Here is a 25,057-nt window from a genome sequence, read left to right on the forward strand (position 1 = left end):
AACAATGGCACAGTTTCAAGGCCGTACTTGGTGGGATTCGAACCTACGCGTGGACGTCTGCCCAATTCACGCTCACCACCTTATATCCACTACGCCGCCGCCTCCCTAAACGTGTTGACCGATATTCCCAAAAAGACACCAGTGGCATTACCTCGGACACCAAATTATTCACTGCATCGCCTGTCACGTACAAAAGAATACCTACGTGTTTTAATGAGAGGATTAAATGCCGGAGTGTGCATGAGATCACAACGACACTAAAGCATACAAGCAGGCACCTGTAATATGATGCAAGAAATGATAGTGTAAGGTGATCCTATCAAAAGGATGACACCAAAATGTTGCAAATGCCGTCACTGTTTCAAGTAGATTATTACATCGCGCCAAATAACGCTGTCATATTAGGAAGCAAGTGCCCCTAAGGATAGTTAGATTTTCATGTTCTCATGCGTTCGTCACTTAATATCTACAGGAGACCTCCCGTCTCTCTTCAATACATTTAAGTGCTTTAACTTCGTACGAGCCAAACAGGAACTTACAATGAATGTCTAATAGTAATACCATGCTATAAGTGAGCTGCCTAGTGCTTACATTAAAGTACAACAGAAATCAAACCCTTCTAGCATTTTTCCACTTCCATAAAACAAAATTTTGCTTTTGCTAACAATCTTGGGCTAATTTGAACGGAGAGAATCGTCTTTAAGTGCAATGTGCAAAGAGAAAGTTACAAAACTCAAGTAATTTGCGTTATCCCAGCAATATCAAAATAGAACTTCATCTGGAGTCCGTCTTATTGTTACCCGAGAGACTTTTACTGTAGGTAGAGCCAGCTGATCTTGTTTCCTACGTGAATATTATCATACGGTAACTGTCCAAATTTACATTTAAATGACACGCCTACTTGTTTTTAATTTCGCACTCGCATCACCAGCACCTCGTATGAGTCTAATTAGCTAGATAACAGGTAAATTAGTACAATTTAGAATCCTTAGATGATAACGTTCGATGTTCCATTCCTCTTTGGTGTAAACTGTGTCTAAAATTATTCTTACCACACTAGTGTTACACGCAGCATTTCAACAGGCTTCACCACATCACTCACTCACTCGCTACTCGCCAGCGAACAGTGTTAATTTTGCTACTATCGCCCTTGGCGCTCAGCAGTGGGGCTGCAGCGGCCGCCACCACGTTTCAGGGTAATGGAACTTGAGTAAGTCTATATCTTCCCTTGGAGCGGGAAGGCTGAGGGGACCAAAGGGTCTGATGGGCAAGGGTGAGGCCGCTAGGTTGGGCGGGAAGCACTGCAGGCTGGGGTGAGCATCACAATCTGGAGGTAGCAGCCTACGACGCCACCCAACACGTCGTAACATTTGCACCCTCTCGTCCTCCTCAAACAGTACCACTCGCACAGTGGGCGCCTCGAAAATGCCCAAGGCGGATGAGGAATTCCTGATGGTGTACTGGCCCTCAGCCGAGCTGTACTCCAGCGCCAGGCCACGGCGTCGAAATGCCCGCAACAACTCTGCCTCTTCATGGCGGGACACCTTCTCGTTGAGGGCACACAGGTGGGCGTGCGGGTCCCAGGGAAGCGGTCCGGACTCATGCACCGCGCCCCAGAGCGAATCGAAACAGAGGAAGTGAGTAATGGAGAGGCGTGTGAGAAGCGCAGAAACAGCGGCCAGCAGCAAGTACAGTCCTCGCCGCTGCTCCTGCGTGACGGTGCATGGAGGCTGCTCCTTGACGCCCCGCTGCTGAGCCAGGTGCCGCAGGTATGTGGCAGCCAGTGCAGTGCCCACCATTGCCACCATCAACACTGCCAGCCCACGCTTCCTGCCCCACAGGCGACATCGCCGACGGAGGAGCCCCAATGTGAAGGCCATGGCACTGGCAACGTGATACTGCTTGTGATCCCGTCTGCCCTGTTGGAACTGCCACAGATATTACGCCCCCCAACCTGTACACTGCAACTACTATTGTTGCAGACTCATCAGCCGTTTTCCTTCTGGCCTTGTGACCGCAGAAAGCCACTGGCTTGGATTTCATGGATAACTAAGGCGTTCCTGAGTCCTACATCCACATTTCTTTCACGTGCACCGTTTTCACAGACACTGTTCATAATGACCGGGTATCGCCCTATACTTATCTTTCTCACCGCTTCGTGTTTCAGTCCTTTGCAGCGTGCATAAAAAAGAGAGAGATGTTAGTGTGTAAGTCCTGGCATTGTCTATCATTATTATTAAAGATCCATATTTCAATATTAAACTTCAGTGACGCTATAACACATATTAGCTTAATAACTCTATTTTTTACGCATACACTTACATGTCTAGACATATATGCACACATACTTAAGAAGTGGCAAGAAGTTTCCTTTCACAAGGGAAAATTGGACAAAAGGACCTGTTATGTTCCCAGTAATAATGAGGTTAACATAGGCAGTATTGCATCTACAGGCAAGATGGGCACTACTGTTGCTCTAGGTTGCTTTGAAAGGCTGTCATTTCATCCAAGGTCTGTAGGGTTACACTAAATTGAACACCAGTCCTACATACTTACAAGTGGGAGTCAAGGTCACTACTGGTCATTTCAGTAAGTGTTGTTTTTGTTGTGTTGATGGAGTAATGTGGATTGTGTGTACATGCCAGCACACATACATAAAGGTTCAGTTATTGAATCCATTGGTAAGGGTTCTACCTGAGTGGACTTGAGGTTGAGGCTCAATGTATTAATGTTATATATTATAGTACAGAGGGAGCTGCATCTTTCATTCCTGGGATGCCATGCACATATACAACATTGAGTCAGCAACTTCATGAGACACCTCATTCACTTCAATAAAGACCAGGAGAAAAAAAACTTCATAAGGAAGAAAAACAAAAATTTTAAAAATATAAATGGCAAGTATAATATATAACAAAAATGTATACTACAGATGCTGCAAACTACCACCTAAATTTGGACTCTTCACATTTGAACATTATCAAACAATTCTACCTTAAACAAATGTACTGCCCAATTCATTCTTTCAAATTCAAATATGTAATATCTTCCACCTCCACCAAGAAATAGATATGAATGTTGTCAGGAAAAACCAGCTACATTCTACTTAAATTCTTATCATGCACTCTATATTCTTTAAATAAATAAATAACAGGAACAAGGCAATGGGCAGACTCTTTAAAGATACAATGAACAAATAACTGGCATACAAGATTTATAACAAAGGCACAACCATGGCTGAGAGAAGAGTAACGCCCCACACACACTCCCGCAGTATCAAGTGTTCCCCCTCTTGATTCCTCCTCATAACACCTGCTGCTGATGCATTGTTAGCACATCAACCTGAAGACTGATGGAAGGCTCAATACACAGGAAAGGAGTGTGGTGTGTTACTCAGCTTCAGCACATGACCATACACTACTGACTGGCAAGAACTCATGGTGAATGTCTGAAGTTACAAGTTCCTTTCTTTCCCACAAATCTAATACATGTACAGCCAAACTTTACATCAAGCTACATGATATAAATATTTCTTAATGAGGAATGGATGGACAGCAAGGCACTGCACTAATTTTCATGGATGAGATCATACCAATGTCAACCGTTTCCTTTGTCATAAGATTTAGTGCCATTCTTTGAGCCATATTCTGAAACATTTTGCTCTCACATTACATCTGTTTTCAAAGAACACAAAGATGATGAGCCAGGTTCTCAAGAGTGTTTATTTTTTCCTGTTAATACCATAGAAATCTTGTTAATCTGTTGCTAGAACCATAAAGATGTCACTTAAAACTAAAGCTTTTTAAATGAAGCAGAGGTGTGGGAGACAAGTGTTGCAAAATATGGACCTTGGTGCCAATACAGTCCCTGCATACACGCATGCACACGCAAACATGTGCATGCACAGGCATACACACACGTACAGGCACACAAACACATCTGGACAGCAGAGATATGAAGTTTGTTGCCCTATTCACTTTTCATGGTTACAGTTTGGTAGTACATTAGTTGTGCCTTGATTCTGGGAATGTATCAGACCAGTTCACCAACACACTATGAACACATACAACATCACATAAACTTGCAGATCATTCATCACCAGCATCACATTTAATTCATTGCTCAACATGTTGGTTACATGAAATATTTAACATTACTTGCACCCATTTAATTTTCATCCTGCATATGGACTTCTTACTTCCATTTCTCAAAATGATTTCGGAAACAGATCTTGAAAATTATCTTTGTTATCTGTTTCAATAAAGCTTTTGTACATCCAAACTAACCTACAGATTAGAGTTCATCACCACCATCAATCGCTACATATGAAAATCATAATTACATTAATTGCAATTCCTATTATGTGCTGTTTATGATAAAGATATAAGCTATAAAAGTCATCACCAAAAAGGTTCACTTGTGGCAAGCACAGCGAATGTCGGAGACCATGTGCAGTCTTGGAAGCCAGCACTGGGTGAACACAGCTAACATACAAGCACATACAGGGCCTTTCAATACAGTGATCATGGTGACAACTAGATGGCTCATAATGGAAGCACTATTTCATTCATGTGGGAACATTATAAATATGGCAATTATAATAGTACTTTAAATTCAACATAAAAATCTAACACGTCAATTTGATTATGCAACTCAAACTGTTAACCAGACTCAGGCAAGCAGTCTTGAGTTTACAGCCTAACTAATTTCCAACAACATTATCAACAAATCACAACAGCTTTTTAAACTCGTCCCAAATCTTCGTATCAAGAGCCCACCCAGCATCTTGTCCATCCTATTCCTCCACACACCAGGCTAACATTAATTCCCAGGGGGGAGTTGCCAGCTCATGATACCATCATACACATTAACAACCACAACCACAACTGTATTCACAAGCACTCTCTCATACATCAGTCTATGCCTCAACAACAAGCAGTCCTTGCCATCACAATGCACAAGGTTCAGCTGTACTACACATGGGGAAGGAAGTGACAGATGAGATAGTTTATTCCTCCTCCAGTGACAGACTCATCATCTGAACTTGCCCACCTGATCAAGCCAGATCCAAGCTAAGCTCACTTCAAGCTTTACATCACTTACCCAAGGCTCTCTTCTCACTGTCCATCCATCCCATTCATGATCTCCCCTTAGCCTTACAACCATCACATTAAAATTATCTCCTTTAATGCCACTCATCTGTAAATCTTTAACCTTTGACCTAATCCCTTAAGTACCTCAGGATATGTACCTTAGTTCTAGATATCACAACAAACAACTCACAACTTACACCCTTCTTTGTGATAAATGGAAACTTCTAACAAACTTCCCTCAAGCCACTAGCTAACTAATGTCTTTAAACACAAGCCTGAATACAACATCTACAAGGCAGCAGCTTTCACTGTTCCATTCCTTGTCCTGGCAAGAAGTGTACTACTTAGTATCATCACCTTTGAACCAAACTATCTTTCATTACCTGAGATTTTTAAGTGTCTCTACTACAATAGCCAAAGTAAGTCTTCAACATATTTTGTGCAATGTGGAAAAAAAGTGAGAAAAAAAATACACGTGCTGAGTCGATACACCATTACGTATAAGCCTGTAAAATTCAATTAACTACAAAATGACAGCACCAAACCTATTGATGACTCTCTGGCACCCTGTAAGGTATAAGTTGGATTATATCAGTAGGATTTTAGCCAATCAAGATAGAATGTGATGTCAATGAAAGATATCAACTACCAAGCAAATCTAAAAGAGCCGAGAAATGGAAGTGAAAAAGGGAAAGAAGTGATGAGGAATTATGACAAGCCAGAAGCAATAGACTAAACCAGCTGAGGTAGTCCAGAAACTTGCAATAGAATCAACATACTATTATGTAAATGTAAATATATTACCTAACTCTACTGGTGTTTTCCACTAACGAGATGTTTTCCACATGGTTCATACAACTAACAAGATATGTATAAACAACTTATCAACCATTAATGATCACCATAACATTTAAACTTACACTACATACTATCTCTATATCAGGCTGGAATATATAAATCTATATGTAATCAATATATATTATACTCTTTGTTTTAGCATTTGTACTAGTCTAAGGCTTTATATTATGTCTATTTGCAGTTTTGAGGAATGTAGCTAACTGTACATAGTGTGCATTGACAAGTAACTGGACAGTGTGGACGGAAGTACAGCAGAGAGTCAGCAGGGCTAAGCCTCTGTGTGCCTTGTACTGAATGGTTACCTTCAAGCATGAGGGAGCTTCCTAATCTTTTAACAAAACATTCCAAACTGAAGAAGTCTAGGAAGAAAGTGTGCAGGTGAACAGAAAACACTTCCTTCACAGTGAGGGAGGCTCACTATGCCCTATCACACAGTATCTCTAAGGGTGTACAGTCAGGCAGCTCACCAGATACGGGAAGTGGAATGGTAAGACGGTACAGTGACAACCAGTGATGGTAGTAAACATTACCACCTCAGTATCTATCCTCACTATTATGTGCTGTATTTACTGGCTGATGAACAGCATATTTATGAGTCACCTCACTGCTGCCAAAGCACAGCACAGTCAGCAGGCTGGTGCAATGCAGATCACTACCATGCATTGCTAATGAAACATGACCAAGACCAAGAGGACCAAAATCAAATCACAGAGAGAAGACATTCCATGCACATATGAATAACTAAGACTGAATCTATCAATATAAATAAAACAGCAGGATTCTTTAAAATGTACACAAGCATCATACTTAAAATGGCTCCTGATAATATCAATAAGTAATAAATACTATAATGATAAATAACAGGACAAAACATGAACATTGTAACGAAACAAATGGATTGTTACAAAAGAACAGATAAAGCAACACACTTTTGAACATAAACATACTTGCAAATGTCATTTCTACCAAAATTCAATGGCAACCTGCTACAGCAACACAAAACTGAACGTGTAGAAGAAAAAAATAAGTAGCTACTAAATACAGTGGAAGCACAAGCATAGTAAAGAGGCAGCCTGTGCAATGCTCTGGCCTGCTGCTCTTAGGAGGGACTCTCAATATCCCGTAAAAGCTTTCCACAGGTGTGCACCCGACGAACATAGCTCATGACAGATACAGCACACACTACCATCAGCAGGAGTCCCAGAGAGAGTGGAACAGGGTCGTACACATCCCGCGTCCTGATCTGGTGGCCGTACATGCTCAGGAACTTAAGGATCACGGCATTGGTCCATCCGAAGCCCTCCTGTGTCTTGTACTCTCCGGCATGAGATGCACCTCCTTCAACATCCACCACATTGTACTTCTCCAGTATGGCGTGGGGCGTCAAGTTATGATACGATTGGTAAACGTTGAGCACCCACTGTTTAGCAATAGCCAGGGCCAGGTCAGTTGCCTCTGTGTTATATTTCCCAGCCTTCTCCAGTCCCAGCACCACCATATACTGCAGCGGTGCCCAGCCCAGTGGCAGGTCCCACTGCTGCCCAGTACTTATCAGGGAGGTTGGGATGCCGCCAGGATATGCGGTGATGTTGTGCCGCTCAAGGTATGCAATGGCCTGCTCAATGACAAACTCAGGCGACCTCTCCTTGCCATAAGACTCGGTCCACAGAGGCATGAGGTTGGACGGATAGAACCCTGGGATGAGTTCACCGGCCTCCAGGTTGAAGTCCAGCCAAATCCCGTCACGGTCACTCCAGAACACACGGCTCATAGTAATGTTGCTCTCATCGGCGTGTTTGCGATACATGTCGCGCTGCACTTCATTGCCGAGCACCTCGTGAAACTCAGAGAGTAGCCGTGCATTGAGGCCCATGAGGCTGTTGAGGCATACTGGAGCAATTATCATTGGGTTGATATCTTGGAGGTTTTTGCTACGTTTCCCATTGGCCAGGAACCAACGGGAGGAAAAGTCCCACCCACTCTCAGCTGCTGATTTCAGGCCAGAGTATATTCTGAGCTTCTCTTTGTCAGAAGTGCCCTTGGCGAGTTCTTCATCTTCGACGTATGACTCTGGCCGGGCAAAGGTGGTGTTGACACGGTACTGGTAGAGTCTATAAGCTCGGTCATCCATTGTGACTGTAACAGAGCGATTCTCCTGCCAGAAGCTGTATTCCTTTTCCAGTATACCAAGTGATTCCTTCAAGAATTTTATGTCTCTGGTTCTCTTCCAGTACAGGTCCATCATAGGAATCAAAAAAGGAGGCTGCGACCTCCCAAGGTAGTACTTTCTCGTGCCATTAGGCACATAACCATACTTGCTAACCAGGTACAGGAAGTTCTCAATCATTCCTTTGGCTGTTTCTACCATCTCTGACAGCAGCAACCCCTCCACAATCCAGTAGGAATCCCAGTAGTATAGTTCAGTAAATCTTCCGCCTGGGACAACAAAGGGCTTGGGCACATAAATCTGTGAGTACTGGCTGGCATTATCCCTCACATCAGTGGACACCTTGCGGCCCAAAGACTTCCAGATTCCATTCACGCTTTGGGCCCACTTTCTCAGGGACTGGTCATAAATAGTGTGGATGAAGCTTGGCTCTGACTTCCAGTCACTTGGGGTCCACGCCTCAAATTCCGAATCTATGGGATCAAAATTTTCAGCGAGAAACTTTTCTACATCTTCCTTCTTTGGATCATTACTGGTCCTCTTCAGAAGTGCAAAAAATCGGCTCTCAACCTCTTCTGGTGATCCCTTAAGCTTCAGATCAACAAAGACCTTACTATCGTTAAGAACTCTTGCCCGCTGCACATAATGAAGGATCTTAGTATTACAGAATATCTCACAGTTTTCCACAGCCGTGCCTCCCACACTTACAACATTGAGGTCAGGGCTGGCCAAATGCCCAGTCCCTCCAAAGCAGCCAGCTCCCATCATCAAGAACCACCACAGAAACACTCTAGCATGGTAGTACTTCATCCTTGGACTGCAGTTCTTCATCCATCTCTTTCAATCCTGCAAGAAAATCATATCACTACATAACTTGTCTAACACCACCTATCTTCTCTCACTTTCTAACTAGCTTTCCAAACACTATCTCATATTTCATATCTCCAATGGAGGGAGAGAGAGGCAGCCAATCAGAACAGTGACACATAACACTGACCACAATAACTGCACAACACAGATTAGCTATTCATGATATTTAAGACTAATGAGGAGGAGGCACTGGCCTTGTTGGTTACAACCACCCTTTATGGCTATTGAAGACCTAAACAAGCACTCTTATGTCTTTCTTCAAGATATAACTTCCCTGTACAACCCTTCCAGTCCAAACCACTCAGACTAAACACCTGCTGCCTCAATTCCTTTATAACTCAATGAGTATTTAAAAAACCATCATATATTTTGATAGTTTGGTAATTTAACTAGATTTTTACTTCTACCCCAGTGCTAGGAGGATTTATCCATTAGGTCAGGTTAAACCAAATTAAGTTAGTGAAAGTATGGCCTATAGCACCTGTAGGTATATTTGAAGAATATGTATAGGAAGTGGTGTTCAGCTTCCACCCACTAGTGGCACAGGCAATTTTACTTATAGTGGTACCTATATTAGGGCCCATATCAGCACCCAAGTGCATCTTCGGTGTAACCACCTAGAACCTGGGTATCAAGATGATATGTAGGTAACTTTAAACCACTCAACAAATAGCACAGTTTCAAGGCGGTATGTGGTGGAATTCAAACCTACATGTGGACGTCTGCCCAATCCCACACTCACCACCTTATCCATTGCGCCACCGCCTCCCTTGTGAAGTGAAGGGGACATGGCCCTCCCATTAGGTTATGCAAGCAATACTTTAGTAAAGGTAGCGTTCTTCTCTGTGGTCCATGGTTATGTTAAGCTAGGGAGGTCAAAGATGGAAGTACTCCCATTAAGTTAGCTTAGGTTTGGGAGAATATCTTGTCATATTTTCTCCCCCAGCAACAAACTTACTCGAAAAGAATGTTTTCACATACTCAAAGGCCAAATTTCAATCATTTTTGCATTCTCCACCCAAAACCCCACTCTACCATGGTCTCCAAGTTTGTTGGTGCTGGAAAGGGTCGATAAAAGAATATCTAAAAACACACACATATATTTATATAAATAAGAGATGGTATCAGTGGGATTTAAGTAACCGATGTAATCATCAAGAAGGTAGGGACACTGTCACCGATCCGTAACACGCAATAAACAAAGACAATACTACTCTAAGCAAACAAGAGTTATCTCAAACAAGACCACTATACCTTATACCTATCTAATCTAAAGGTGCCGTAATAAGCTTGATATCAAAATCACCTCTAGTTATCACTTACTCAAAGCTTTATCGACAAAATCAACTGAATTTGATAAGAAACATACACGACTTCATTGACCATTATACAGCTTACATACCTATCCTCACTACTTATGCTTTCCGCCAACATGATAATCAATTCATTTGTGTCGAAAGAATAATTACTCATGCATTACCTTAGGATGTAGCTCTCTTCTGAGACACCTGGCTGCGGTGGAGGTGGAGGAGGCGGTGGCGGCGGTAGTGCTGGGGATGGCCCAGGGTGGCCGTTCACTCATCAGCTGTGCCGACCATCTCACCTGCCTCACTGCCTCGCTGGATGGCTGGCGGGGAACAACACTCTTCTTCTTCTTGTGACCAGTGTAACTTCCTCATGCTTTTTATGACGTCCATTTCTTGAACTGATCCTTTTTCATTATAAATGTGCTTCCTCAATCATTTTTCCCCAACTCTGTGTTAAAAGCTTTTACTATATTTCGGACTTATATTTTGATCATTTAATCTTTGTCTTGCCCAGAGGGTGGGTGGCAAGGTCCATCCTCCTCCTTTGTTGTATCTATTTATTGATTCAACAATAAATGTATCAATCAATCAATAATTTTATTCACCTTTATCCCCATGGGCCGTATAGTCCTAGTATTGTGCTGATCTTACTTTTTTTTTTTCTAACATCCTATGCTATCCTTCTCTCCAATGATGGCCATTTCTGCTGATACCGTTACAAGCTGGTTACTCTGCTTGTATCAGTTACACTTCCACAATAAAAGACGTTCAATGGTCCCCCTTCAAATGGTCTGTCCATGTACAATTGTTTTGGCTTGGCTCAACGCGGCTCATCATATTGATTGGTTTACATGGAATGAGACCTTCAAATTCCTACGAGGCTGTTTAACTTATACGTTCCCTAACCATCCCCACTTTCATCTTGTTTCAATATTTCTCATACCCCTCCTTGAACTGACCCCGTTACCTCCATCCATCCGGCCCAAACACACACACACACATCCATTCTCTCTCTCTCTCTCTCTCTCTCTCTCTCTCTCACACACACACACACACACACCAGGCGACCGAGGTGAATTACACACACACACACACACACACAAACGTAGGGGAACACATATTATGTAGGTAATGTACATACATTCTCGCGTCATTTGCTTATCCTGAGATATGATAATTATTACATTTACACTAGTGAGTAGTACTGCTACGATAGTCAATGAAAACTAACATTCCTCTCACTCGATCATGTGACTGTTCTAATCTTGCATCTTAAGCAATAAGATTGATATATAAATAAATAAACAGTTGTAATGCGTATGGTAGATATTTAAAAATGTCTCCATAATATCTTACAGGTTTTTCAACTACCTGCTGATAAATTAATATGAGTCTTATAAAACCAAACAAGTGATTTCCAGTGTCATAACAATTCAAGACATTTATCACGCTGCACACACTCAACTATTATCATATCATGACGACAGTCAGGTCGCATACAGTCTTTCATTTAAAATAGTGTGTGTGTGTGTGTGTGTGTGTGTGTGTGTGTGTGTGTGTGTGTGAGGAAGCTAATTTACCCTTTCTTAGCACACACAGATGGTTTGCATGGAGACGCAGAGAAACTAGGGATAAAATTCTTAAAATGAAGGTTAGCAACGAAAGTGTTAATATTACTGCTAAATTACTTCTTTCTCCTAATTAGTCAATTTTGTTTATATGGATACAGAGAGAGAGAGAGAGAGAGAGAGAGAATGCAGACTTCTAATTTAATATTTACGTTCAGTTCATGCCTTTTAAAATAATATGCTTATGTTTGCTGATATTTATGTCAGACAATCAATCTGGTGACAGTAAAGCTCAATTGGACTAGCAACAATACTCTGGTCACTTGTCACTGTACCGGTACATGGCATCTCCATTCCCCAATATTGCTAAATGGTAACCTAAAGACGCGAGAAAATTATATGTATATTCAGACGATAAAGATTCATTCACTTGATTTAACATTCCTCCCAACACTTGTGGGACGGTATTGGTCGTTCGCTCCATTATACTTAACTGTAATTGGCTGACTCATCTCTAATATATAATGCAAATCAGAGTAGGTACCATCATGTGTCTCGAGTATATCTAAAGAGACTGTTGTGAAAGTTGGTGAGTTATTAGGGTTTCCAACGGTGGTTTCATAATGCTGGTGGTCGTTTAACTACGATTTTGTGTCACTAACAACTAGAATTGCTTGGAGAGTCCTTTTCATTGGTCCTGTCATGCATATGCAGAAGTATGTAACAAGAGTTATATTAATTCCTCTACCTCATAATCCTCTGAATTTTGACGTCGGATACGTTGGTGTTGTCGTAGCTGCATTAATAAGATGTGTGTGTGTGTGTGTGTGTGTGTGTGTGTGTGTGTGTGTGTGTGTGTGTGTGTGTTTGACGGAAACGAAGATGGTGCCACGACAGCCGCTAAACGATGAATGAGCATGGAAGATGAGGACGGAGCCAAGAACTATACCTACCATACCATTGCTACCTTGTACGCAGCCATTATGGAGAAAGGGAAGACACACATTCCCTACTGACCACATTTATGAAAAATTAAATACTACGTTTTGGTGGGAGACTAAAAATACCTTTGTCTGTTGTATAACTTGACTCCTATTTTTAGAAGTTTCAAGGTCTCGTGCAATTTTCAGCTTGCGCTCGTAACGTTTTGCATGTGCATTGATTTTCTCGTGTCTGTTGCGTATATTTACATCAAAGGAATATTATTTACTTCACACCAATCCCACGCATTTACCCAAAACAAGATAAGAATTCCGAAGTTCTCATAAAAACGGTTTTCAAAGGTCTGAGAGGTGACTAGTTTGTGTTTCATGGCTTTTTGTCCCACTAATGGTGCAGAAGCCTTGTTGTATCATTAGTCATGCGAACACTCTTCAAACTCATTATATGTATATTTCCACTGCAGCCTGTTAAATAGTATTTCCCGACGTCGGATATCTTGGATTGTCATTGATCGCTGGCTGTTTTAATACGCGACTCGGTATACAGCCAGCCAGCTCGCAAGAGACACATTCTAAAATTCATATCGTAATAAATCTTGGTGTTGAGTCTTTGTACTGCAAAACATTAATTCAAAGTGTTTATCCTAACATTATCCATATGATCTGGTAATACACACTCTACAAAACTGTTATTATAAGCTTAATACTCACAGTCGCGGTTTCAATGCTCTCGCATTTTTTACTAGTCTCAACTACATAGAGATGGACAGAATAGGGATGAGAAGAAGTAGAGAGTCTTGTGCAGCGAGGCCGCAGGAGGGGAAGGCATGCAGTTAGCAAGTTCAGAAGAGCAGACAGCATGAAAACAGCGGTAGAAGACAGATAAAGATGCAACATTGCGGCGGTGACTTAAAGAATCAAGACAGTCAGTTAGAGGAGAAGAGTTGATAAGACGAAAAGCTTTAGATTCCACCTTGTTTAGTAAAGCTGTGTGTGGATCCCCCAGACATGAGAGCCATACTCCATACACGGGCGGATAAGGCCCTTGTACAGAGCAAGCAGCTGGGAGGGAGAGAAAATGGACGAAGACGCCATAGGACACCTAACTTCTTGGAAGCTGATTTAGCAAGAGTAGAGATGTGAAATTTCCAGTTTAGATTTTTAGTGAAGGATAGACCGAGTGTGTTTAATGTAGAGGAGAGGGAAGTTGAGTGTTATTGAAGAAGAGAGGATAGTTGTCTGGAAGGTTATGTCGAGTAGATAGTTGTAGAAATTGAGTTTTGAGGCATTGAACAAAACCAGGTTTTCTCTGCCCCAATCAGAAACAAGTGAAAGATCAGAAGTTAGGCGTCCTATAGCATCTCGCCTTGAGTCATTTAATTGTTGTTGGGTTGGGCGTCTGTTGAACGCTGTTGAATAATGCAGGTGGTATCATCAGCATAGGAGTGGATAGGGCATTGAGTCAGATTTAGGAGATCATTGATGAATAATAGAAAGAGAGTGGGTGATAGGACAGAACCCTGTGGAACACCACTGTTGATAGTTTTAGGGAAGAACAGTGACCGTCTACTACAGCAGCAATAGAACGATCGGAAAGGAAACTGGAGATGAAGGTACAGAGAGAAGGATAGAATCCGTAGGAGGGTAGTTTAGAAATTAAAGATTTGTGCCAGACTCTATCGAAGGCTTTCGATATGTCAAGGCCGACAGCAAAGGTTTCACCGAAGTCCCTAAAGAGGATGACCAAGATTCAGTTAGGAAAGTAAGAAGATCACCAGTAGATCTGCCTTTACGGAAACCATACTGGCAATCAGAGAGAAGGTTGTGAGCTGATAGATGCCTCATTATCTTCCTATTAAGGATAGACTCAAAGGCTTTAGAAAGGCAGGAAATCAAAGCTATAGGGCGGTAGTTAGAAGGATTGGAGTGGTCACCTTTTTTAGGGACAGGTTGAATGTGAGCAAACTTCCAGCAAGAAGGATAAATAGAAGTAGAGACACAGATGAAAGAGTTTGACCAGGCAGTGAGCGAGTTCGGAAGCACAGTTTTTGAGAACAACAGGAGGGACTCCATCCGGACCGTAAGCCTTCCGAGAATCAAGGCCAGAGAGGGCCAGGAAAACGTCTTTATAAAGAATTTTAATTTTAGGGATGAAGTAGTCAGAGGGTGGAGGAGTAGGAGGAATATGCCCAGAATCATCCAAAGTTGAGTTGGTAGCAAAGGTTTGAGCGAAGAGTTCAGCTTTAGAAAAGAAGAGACAGCTGTAGAGCCATCTGGATGAAGTAAAGGAGGGAAAGACGAAGAAGTAAAGTTGTTAGAGATATTATTGGCTAGATGCCAGAAATCTCGAGAGGAGTTAGAATTGGAAAGACTTTGACATTTTCTATTGATGAAAGAGTTTTTAGTAAGTTGGAGAATAGATTTGGCATGATTACGGGCAGAAATATATAGGGCATGAGTTTCAGCAGTTGGATGGCTACGGAACCGTTTGTGAGCCGCCTCTCTATCATTGACAGCACGAGAACAAGCAGAGTTAAACCAAGGCTTTTTAGCTTTAGGGTTAGAGAAAGTATGAGGAATGTATAGCTCCATGCCAGAGATAATCACCTCTGTTATGCGCTCGGCACAAAGAGAAGGATCTCTGACATGAAAACAATAATCATCCCAAGGAAATCAGAATAGTACTGCCTTAGTTCCTCCCACTTAGCAGAGTTAAAATGCCAGAAGCACCTCCGCTTAGGCGGGTCCTGAGGCTGCACTGGAGTGATAGAACTGGTAACGGAAATTAGATTGTGGTCGGAGGAGCCCAACGGAGAGGAAAGTTTAACAGAGTAAGCAGAAGGGTTGGAGGTTAGGAAAAGATCAAGAATGTTGGGCGTGTCTCCAAGGCGGTCAGGAATACGGGTAGGGAACTGCACTAGCTGCTCTAGGTCATGAAGGATAGCAAAGTTGAAGGTTTGTTCACCAGGTTGGTCAGTGAAAGAAGATGAAAGCCAAAGCTGGTGGTGAACATTGAAATCCCTAAAATGGAGATCTCAGCAAAAGGAAAGTGAGATAAGATGTGCTCCACCTTGGAAGTCAAATAGTCAAAGAATTTTACATAGTCAGAGGAATTAGGTGAGAGGTATACAGCACAGATGAATTTAGTTAGAGAGTGACATTGAAGTCTTAGCCAGATGGTAGAAAATTCTGAAGATTCAAGATTGTGGGCACGAGAGCAAGTGGTGTCGTTACGCACGTATGCGCAACATCCAGCTTTGGATTGAAAATGAGGATAGAGCAAGTAGGAGGGAACAGAAAAGGGGCTGCTGTCAGTAGTCACAGACAACTGTGTTTCGGTTAGGAAGAGAAGATGAGGTTTAGTAGAGGAGAGGTGGTGTTCCACAGATTAAAAATTAGAACGAAGGCCACGAATGTTGCAGAAATTGATAGTGAAAGTATTAGATGAAGTGTCAAGACACCCAAGGTCGACAGCAGAAGGGCAGTCCGACCTGGGGACATTGGTTTGAAACATTTTTTCATATAGTTTAACAGAGAGCACTGTTTCTCCTCTAAATATTACAAAGGAATACATTCTGTAATAATCTTGGTAGAGCAACATTTTTGCGGCCGAAGGTATATCAAACCGAAAAGACTAACTGAACTCGGGAACACCGAGTCCTCTCAAAACACCAAAACAACCCCGCGGCCCGCGGGTGTTTGGAAGCTCGTGTGGAGTAGGGTGACGTCCCCGGTTTCAATGACCTGTCCCTGGCTACTGCTGTCCCCGGTTTTCTGTAACTGAAAGATCACTTGATGCGTTAAAAACTACTCCTTTTGATTATGATAATTATGTCCTTTTATAATTACTCTTTTAGAATGTCAAGAATAAGGAGAAGGCCTTACAGTTTCCGTGAAGGCGGTGAAGTGTATAGCGGACACATTTTAACAGCTTATGGGTGTTCATGATCTCAGGTAGAGATTTTTTTTTCTTAGCAACTTGGGTAAATAAGGCGAAAGAAACTTTTGATTGCTGGTTTAGAAATAGTACGAATAGTGTCCCCGTTTTAGTTTTTCCAGTGCAAAAACACCATGTTTTTACCTCCCTGAACTGAAAATGTCCCCCGGAATTTGTCTCAGAAATTTGGTCACCCTAGTGTGGAGTGTTCTTAGCTGGAACAGAATGCCGGTTTATACATGTGCTGTAGCTGACTGCAATTCTATATAAAAAAAGAAAAACCAAGGCGTGAAAGGATGGACTGTGTTTCCCAGGAAGAAAGACGCGCGTCGAAGATTATGGGAGACACGATGTAAACGAGGCCCGACGTGGAGAGCTACCAAGGACCATGCTATCTGCTCAAAGCACTTCATAGATTGGTGCAAAGGACCGTCAGCATCGCATCCAGACCCTGAACTGTTTGCCTATAACCGGTGGGGAGCAGGTAGAAACCTGCTTGATGTTGTTTACATACGGAACGGACAATCTTTCACTGAAGTCATACAAGGATTTTGCATCAAAACATCGTGTTTATTTGATATTCGTCACATTTTCTGGATTTGATTGCTAATTAATTAACTTGAACCAATGAAATGTGCTTGCTTACTGAAAATAATGTAATTCACTCAAGGTGATGAAGTGTCCCAAAACTGAGACCATGAACCAAGCATTTTTGGCTCGTTTTGCCATATTACGTTCTCTGTGCTTGGTGAAGCTGATTAGAGATGTTCCTAATAATTTATTACTTATATGACGTAAAAAACTTTTTCCAGCATACCGAGTTGAATGTGTTAAATTAAGTTATCTGGCGAATCTGGCAGCTTTTCAGCACTTTCTGACATCGGGAAAATGAATTAGTGAGCCAATGTTATCTCCATAATACCCAGACAAAGGACTATTAAATCGTGTTGCTATGGCGCCCAGTGTGCAATCAAAAGCATATAGTTTAAAAAATGCAACATAATAATTGAGGCATGTGACATTATTATTGGATTTGTTACCTAATATCTTCCAAACTGTAGGAGATATGGAAAGTATTGGTTCTGACAAATAAGGAGGAAGGTAGGAAAGAAATAGAACATAAAGAAGCAGCTATTGACAAAATAAAGCACAAATCAAATCAGGAAGTGTCACAACAAGAATTGTAGATGAGAAACCTCTCTACACTGCACGAAGATCGATTAGATAAGGGACGGATGTGACCACTCTAATGTTTATCTCGCCTCCCAGCATTCCTCTTCACCTCCATCATCATGTCACATCTATAGAAGTTAAGCTTTATCACGCTGAGTCACTGCCGGCATCCAATCGCCAGCCAGAAAGCTATCGACAACCAATCGCACACTGTAATATTTCAGATGGGCGTTGGTGCCTATCTTTTTTCCTTGATGTGATATTGGGGTGATAAAAGAAGGGACGCGATAACACTTGGTCACTCATCGCTGCACCCTCGCTCTTGTACCTATACTGCTCTTCTTGTCCTCAGCCGCTGTCGTCAATAACCAATAATCATGAGTGAAGTAAGTCAAGTATACATATAATCTGTATTTTGAATCCAACAACTATTGAACTATGCTTCCTGCAGTCGTATTCCTGATGATCCTACAAATAAAAGAATAATAGATAAATAAATAAATGAAATACACGACAGATTCTCAGTAGAAGGAAGACATGAAAGTGGTACACCTGAAGTATTTAAAGTAACTGTACTGAAAAGTAAGACAAAATGCATTAAGCAAGTCTATCTTTCATCTCATTGTGCTGGTCAAAAAAAAAAAAAAAAAAAAAGAACAGCGCTTCGTCTGTCACAGTCACGGCAAGACGGAAGGAATTCTCCGAGTGTATGTTTCATTTGTCACCCGATTTTTTCATTACTTCTTTCACGCCTCTCTCCACCAGGAGAACCGTCCCACCATCAGGACCCGGGTGCCGCTGGCGGTGGCTGCTGAGGTGGAGACGCTGAGGAAGGCAATGAAGGGGCTGGGTACTGACGAGGCGGCCATCATCAGGGTGCTGACCGGCTGCTCCTGCAACCAGCGGCACGTTATTGCCGAGCAGTACCACAAGACACACGATAGGGTGAGGGACCAGAACACACACACACACACACAATGAGAGAGAGAGAGAGAGAGAGAGAGAGAGAGAGAGAGAGAGAGAGAGAGAGAGAGAGAGAGAATTTAGATTACACTCGTACATTTTTCTCGTGCAAACTACATTGAACATCACAAATCACTTTGCCATAAAGAGGAAGAAATCAAAGTCTTTCCTCACAACGTCACCTCTCGCCACCAGGACCTCCTGAAGGACCTGAAGAAGGAGCTGTCAGGGGAGTTTGAAAATGTGGTCTTGGCTCTGATGACTCGCACCAGTGACTTTCTGGCCAAGGAGCTCGAGCATGCTGTTGAACATAAGAACGGCGAGGCAATAGTGCAAATCCTGTTCACCTGCGACACTCCAGAAGTGAGGTGAGCCACGAAAACTGCTCCCTCTGTGCCTTCGCCAGCAATAAGAACTAGGGTGCACAGTGGAGGCGGTGGTTCATATAGGCTCTTTATCCTACAATGGTCTATATTAAAAAACGCTCTGCTCTCGTATCACGACATTTTCAAAGGCCCACGAAATGAGCAACCGGGTTCTGAAGAGTGTTTCTCATATTAATAATGTAGAGATCTTGTTAATATGTCACCACAACCGTAAAAAACAACTTTCGAAACCCCAAACTATAGTCTCTCATTAAGATTACTTTGTTAGGCCACAGAAATTAATATTCAGAGTATGCATGGTGTGGAGTTATCGCAAAGCCATTACACCCTTGAAGACTCAGTAACTTCAATTAAAATCTGTACAAGTAGTCGAGGTAAGGTATTGAAACGTTTCATTCGCACTCACAACAACTAGCTATTTCATTTATTTATCTATCTGTATCTATTTCATCAACATCCATTGTACTTAAAGTGAGATCATGTCACTCACTCACCTTTCTCCTGAACTTTCTTCCATAGAGCGATCAAAACCGCCTTCAGGAATTATGACGATGACACCCTGGTGGAGGAGCTGAAGGACGAGCTCAAGGGGGGAGTGTTCTTGGACGTGGCAGTGGCGACGGTGACTGGACATCGAAGCGAAGGGTTCTGTGAAGAGGTCAGCAAAAATGTGGCCAAGGCGATCTTCCATGGAGGTAAGAAACATAGGATTTATTAACTTTAAAGGATCGAATATGCTATATAACGCTTTTCAATGTGGGCAAAATAGGTTTATGAAATGCCACATCTCTGAAATAGCAATTATCATGAACACTGATTAGAAGGAATTAAGGGAGAGCGCATGATACTGCTTAATTATTGTCCCTCTAAAGTGTGTGTCTATTCAATATTTGAAAGTAAAGGCAAAGCTTTAGGCTAACTTTACATAAGGTAAAAATGTATCACTATATACGAGTCAATAAGTTAATACCACGCTCCGTATTCTACCTCGAAAATTCTTTGGTGAATTAAGTTCCTTAAATATGACTGACATTTTTCAATATCATTCTTGCCTTCTTCTGAACTCCGGGAAAGTGTAGGCTGGCAGATTAAACTTGTCACCTGTCAACGAGTATGTGAGGCCTAACTCTTGTCTCTCTCTCTCTCTCTCTCTCTCTCTCTCTCTCTCTCTCTCTCTCTCTCTCTCTCGTTATCGTGATTTATGCCACGTTACATACAGTTACAGTTATCACAAATGCTGTCGGAAGCTGCCACCCTGGCAACCCTGGCGGTATCATGTAGCCTGCGAGATAAGAGGCCGGGAATGAGAAGCTGTCGTGTGGCCTTCCTGCAAACCAGCATGATTTATGACAGAAGGGCAAAGATATCCCAGGAGGAGACTATTTTGATTTATCATAGGGGCATATTGGGCGCTGCTAAAAGAAATAATGCAGTTAAAAAATATAATTGTAGATGAAGAGCATGTTCTTAAACTGAGAAGTCTATCACGGACTGCCTTCGAGGAAAAAAGTTATAGATAGACACTATCACAATAATGTTTGCAGTTATTGGTTAAGAGGCAAAATCTCTCTCTCTCTCTCTCTCTCTCTCTCTCTCTCTCTCTCTCTCTCTCTCTCTCTCTCTCTCTATATATATATATATATATATATATATATATATATATATATATATATATATATATATATATATATATATATATATATATATATATATATATATATATATATATATATATATATATATATATATATATATATATATATATATATGTGTGTGTGTGTGTGTGTGTGTGTGTGTGTGTGTGTGTGTGTGTGTGTGTGTGTGTGTGTGTGTGTGTGTGTGTGTGTGTGTGTGTGTGTGTGTGTGTGTGTGTGTGTGTGTGTGTGTGTGTGTGTGTGTGTGTATGTACGTAATGTCCCTCACCAACTGTAAATTTAAGCCAAAATGATGCAAGCTGGATAAAGTCTAGCAAAACAATACAGACAAAAAAAACTAACAAAGATCGATAATAATCAAACATTTGATTATTATCGATGCATTCATTAAATTCTAGAAGCTAGTTTATTGAAGGTAATTATTATAAACTAGTAAAAAAAATATGTAAATAAATATCTCAGTACTCAAGATGTGCTTTATCATGCTTACCGAAGGAAGCAAAGTCGGGGATGTGTGAATGGTAGAAGTGGGCGTCGCGATGCTGCACATTCTCATGACTGCTGCTTTCCTCCGTTTTTCAGAGCACGGAGTCAACAAGGATGAGGTGGTGAAGGCCTTCTCCAGCCTCTCCTTCAAGCAGCTCAAGGGCATCTTCGTGGAGTATTACAAGCTGGCGGAGAGGACCCTGGGCGAGGCTTTCGATCTTGTGTATAAGGGCGAGGAGAAGACCAACATGCACGCTTTGTGTAAGTGTTGCAAGTGTTGCAGTCTTGATACTTTATTGTCACAAAGCACAGAGCAATGTCAGGCACGATATGTACCAGATTTTAGTGTTGCTTTAATCTACCTGTTATTATGATTTCTATTTATTCATTTACCATTCACGTTGTCCTCCTCTCCCGCAGTCCAGTGTCTCAACAACCGCCACGCGTACCTCGCCTCGGCGCTGCACAAGGCAATGGCTGGGCCTGGAACCAAGGACAGGGATCTAATTCGATTGATTGTGTCTCGCGCGGAGGTGGATCTTCTGAACATCAAGGAGGAATACTTCAAAATGTACAACAAGACTCTCGAGAGCGACGTCAAGGTAGGAGAGGAATAATAGCAGTAGGAGGAGAAAGAGCGACTGCTTTGTCATGTACATACTATACATACTATACGTACATACTATACAGTATAGGTAGTTAGTAAACTCTTACTTCATATTTTGTCATCTGCTCGTTCATTGCAGGGGGACACCTCGGGAGATTACAAGAAGGTGCTACTCACTCTCCTGAAGCCCAACTACTAAGAGAACACAGTCCAGTGCTCAGAGGACATTCCTTGCTCCTTCCACGTGTATGCAAGACACACGCAATAATCCTTAGGTCTCTCTCTCTCTCTCTCTCTCTCTCTCTCTCTCTCTCTCTCTCTCTCTCTCTCTCTCTCTCTCTCTCTCTCCCCATAATCATCTCTCCATAATCATGAAAACTGATTTCAGATAGATTATTGCAATGCTCTTCTAAAATTCGTAACACTGTTAAAATAAGTTAATAAATATATTGGTATGATGATAAATACAACAAATACAAATAAAATGTTTGTATTAGTCCACTTGTGTGGTGTACAGATTCTATAAAGTATACACTTCTATATAAGCACATCAGCGGATGACATTAGACCAAGGAGAATGTATTAATAATGATTTAATTTACATAATCTGTACCAAAAGAATAAATTTGAAAAAAATAGTTTACGTACACACCTCGATATTTGTACATCAAAGTGAGTGCGTTATCTTACTATGAATTTATGGGACGGGGTTACAGGGTTGCAGGGTTGCATGGCGCGGAGGTTCCGGGCCACTAGCATCCAATAACCAAGTAGTCACTCAAATCCAAAACGAGTGAAGAGAGTACTGATTTAAGTGGCACTCACACCCTGTCTGTTTGGCCTGAGAACAACGATCACATTCTGAGTTTGTGATACCCCTCGAGGCGTCATGCATCCTCACACACACACACCCACACACACACACACGCCCGGTAGCTCAGTGGTTAGAGCGCTGTCTTCACAAGCCAGAGAACCGGGGTTCGATTCCCCGGCCGGGTGGAGATATTTGGGTGTGTCTCCTTTCACGTGTAGCCCCTGTTCACCTAGCAGTGAGTAGGTACGGGATGTAAATCGAGGAGTTGTGACCTTGTTGTCCCAGGTGTGTGTTGTGTGCCTGGTTCTCAGGCCTATCCAAAGATCGGAAATAATGAGCTCTGAGCTCGTTCCGTAGGGTACCGTCTGGCTGTCTCGGCAGAGACTGCGGCAGATCAAACAGTGAAACACACGCACACACATCGCTACTTCTATAGCAGTACTCACCGCTAGAGAGAGAGAGAGAGATAGTTGATTCTGAAGCTTATTATTATCATCATTATTATTATTATATTTGTTATTATTATTATTATCATCATTATTGTTATTATTATTATCATTATTATTATCATTAGTATTATATTTCCCTAATTTAAAGGAATGACTGGCTTACGTCAATAAATGTCTTAAGGCAATACAGAAGCAGGCAGGGAGTTCAGGAGTGTACCAGGAAAAGCGATGAAAGATTCAGATTACTTTGGTCATCTCTTTTACTCAACCAACCAACCTTGAAAGCCCTGTTGCTGTTTGGCTTTCCTAAGTATTCCAAATAACCCAGTATATGCTCTCCCAACACCCTCACCCCGGCACCCAACACTCTATTGCCACAACCTATTCGTACCAGTTTGTTAATAATTGCATGCTTGTGTGAAGATAGATAGATGAATAGATAAATATGCAGGTAATCTGAAATACAATAGATATAGAAATGGACAGATAGTAGAGGTAGTAAACATCTCGCTGAACGTTTCCCTTTGTATCTCACAAATCAAGGGGGCAGTCACAGCCCGCCCTCTAAAGACAACTCTCCTTCTTCACTTAAAACTACATGCAAAAAAGACAACTCTCCTTCTTCACTTAAAACTACATGCACTTACCATATACACCCTTCACTTAAAATTCAAAATAAAAAAATGACGACTCCAAATCCAGCTTCGGAGTCCCCTTCTGGGAGGGGGATTAGAAATGTCCTCAGGTCGGACTGCTCTCTCATTGATGACCAAAAATGTTTTGACACCTCCCTCAACTTTTTCTTCATTAATTTTTGCAACATTCGCGGTCTTAGATTTAATTTTCAATCTGTAGAACACCACCTCTCCTCTACTGCTTTAACTGGACCCTTGGAACCTTGGATTAACTGGAGCATTGGTGCCTTAACTGGCTCCTTGGACCCTTGGATTGACTGGAGCCTTGGTAAAACAGCATGAATACTTGAACAAAGATGGACAGTGGTGATAACAAACGGAAAAAAACACAGACTAAAACAGCATGAATACTTGAACAAAGATGGACAATGGTTATAACAAACAGAAAAACATACAGACTAAGAGCGATGTCTGTTACTCTCTTCTCTTACATTCTTATTTCGTTTTCTCAAATTTCTCTTTCCGTTTCTTTATATCATTAGTTATTTTTTTTCTCTATCTGTATATTTTCATTCTCTCTCTCTCTCTCTCTCTCTCTCTCTCTCTCTCTCTCTCTCTCTCTCTCTCTCTCTCTCTCTCTCCTTAATTGTACGTTCTTCTCCATAACCAATACTAATCTGTCCACGTTATCTTCTATATCTTTTTTATTGATTTCAGTTTTACCTTTGCATCCCTCTCACTTCAGTATATAAGCCTCAATTACTGAAAGAAAAGTGGGAGAATAGGCCTATAAAAATAAAATAGAAAAATAACCAAAGACGTAATTCGACCAGAAGGGCAAAGCTTGGTCTCTCTCTCTCTCTCTCTCTCTCTCTCTCTCTCTCTCTCTCTCTCTCTCTCTCATCTACGGAAATAATGATGGTAAGTGATTTTTCATAATAGGTGCGTACATTAACTCTCCTTCCTTTTCCTCATTTTTTTTTTTTTTTTTTTTGCGTAATGTCTTGCGATTTCTAATTGTTTTGAGGTGACTCAGCTCAGGCGTGTAAATAGAAGCAACAGAAGAAAGAAAGAAGGAGAAACAAAGGAGGAAGACAAAGAAGTAAGAAAAAAGAAACGGAAGAAATGGAAGAGCTAAGCCGCAATAT

General features: G+C 41.6%; 2 protein-coding genes across 3 annotated transcripts; one reads left to right on the forward strand and one right to left on the reverse strand.

Annotated features, from left to right (window-relative positions):
* Window positions 1–1,884: 1,884 nt before the first annotated feature.
* LOC123512985 (trehalase-like) lies at window positions 1,885–10,638 on the reverse strand. 2 transcript variants are annotated; one of them, XM_045269750.1, is made up of 3 exons: window positions 10,469–10,637; window positions 7,138–8,964; window positions 1,885–2,169 (listed from the first exon to the last, which is right to left on the reverse strand). In XM_045269750.1, the coding sequence occupies exons 2-3, from the start codon at window positions 8,947–8,949 to the stop codon at window positions 2,164–2,166; spliced, it is 1,818 nt and encodes a 605-aa protein (XP_045125685.1). In that variant the 5' UTR covers window positions 8,950–8,964; window positions 10,469–10,637; the 3' UTR covers window positions 1,885–2,163. The 2 variants fall into 2 exon arrangements, with proteins under 2 accessions (XP_045125685.1, XP_045125684.1); XM_045269749.1 differs by lacking the exon at window positions 1,885–2,169 and having other exon boundaries at window positions 2,866–8,964; window positions 10,469–10,638.
* A 7,505-nt stretch (window positions 10,639–18,143) lies between these two features.
* Window positions 18,144–22,649, forward strand: LOC123513198 (annexin A13-like). The gene is made up of 7 exons (XM_045270180.1): window positions 18,144–18,300; window positions 18,680–18,859; window positions 19,073–19,245; window positions 19,783–19,958; window positions 21,501–21,665; window positions 21,825–22,006; window positions 22,151–22,649. Exons 1-7 carry the CDS (start codon window positions 18,292–18,294, stop codon window positions 22,208–22,210), a joined length of 945 nt encoding a protein of 314 aa, XP_045126115.1. The 5' UTR covers window positions 18,144–18,291; the 3' UTR covers window positions 22,211–22,649.
* Window positions 22,650–25,057: the final 2,408 nt, after the last annotated feature.

Source organism: Portunus trituberculatus, chromosome 35 (genome assembly GCF_017591435.1).
Source record: "Portunus trituberculatus isolate SZX2019 chromosome 35, ASM1759143v1, whole genome shotgun sequence".
NCBI lineage: Eukaryota > Metazoa > Arthropoda > Malacostraca > Decapoda > Portunidae > Portunus > Portunus trituberculatus.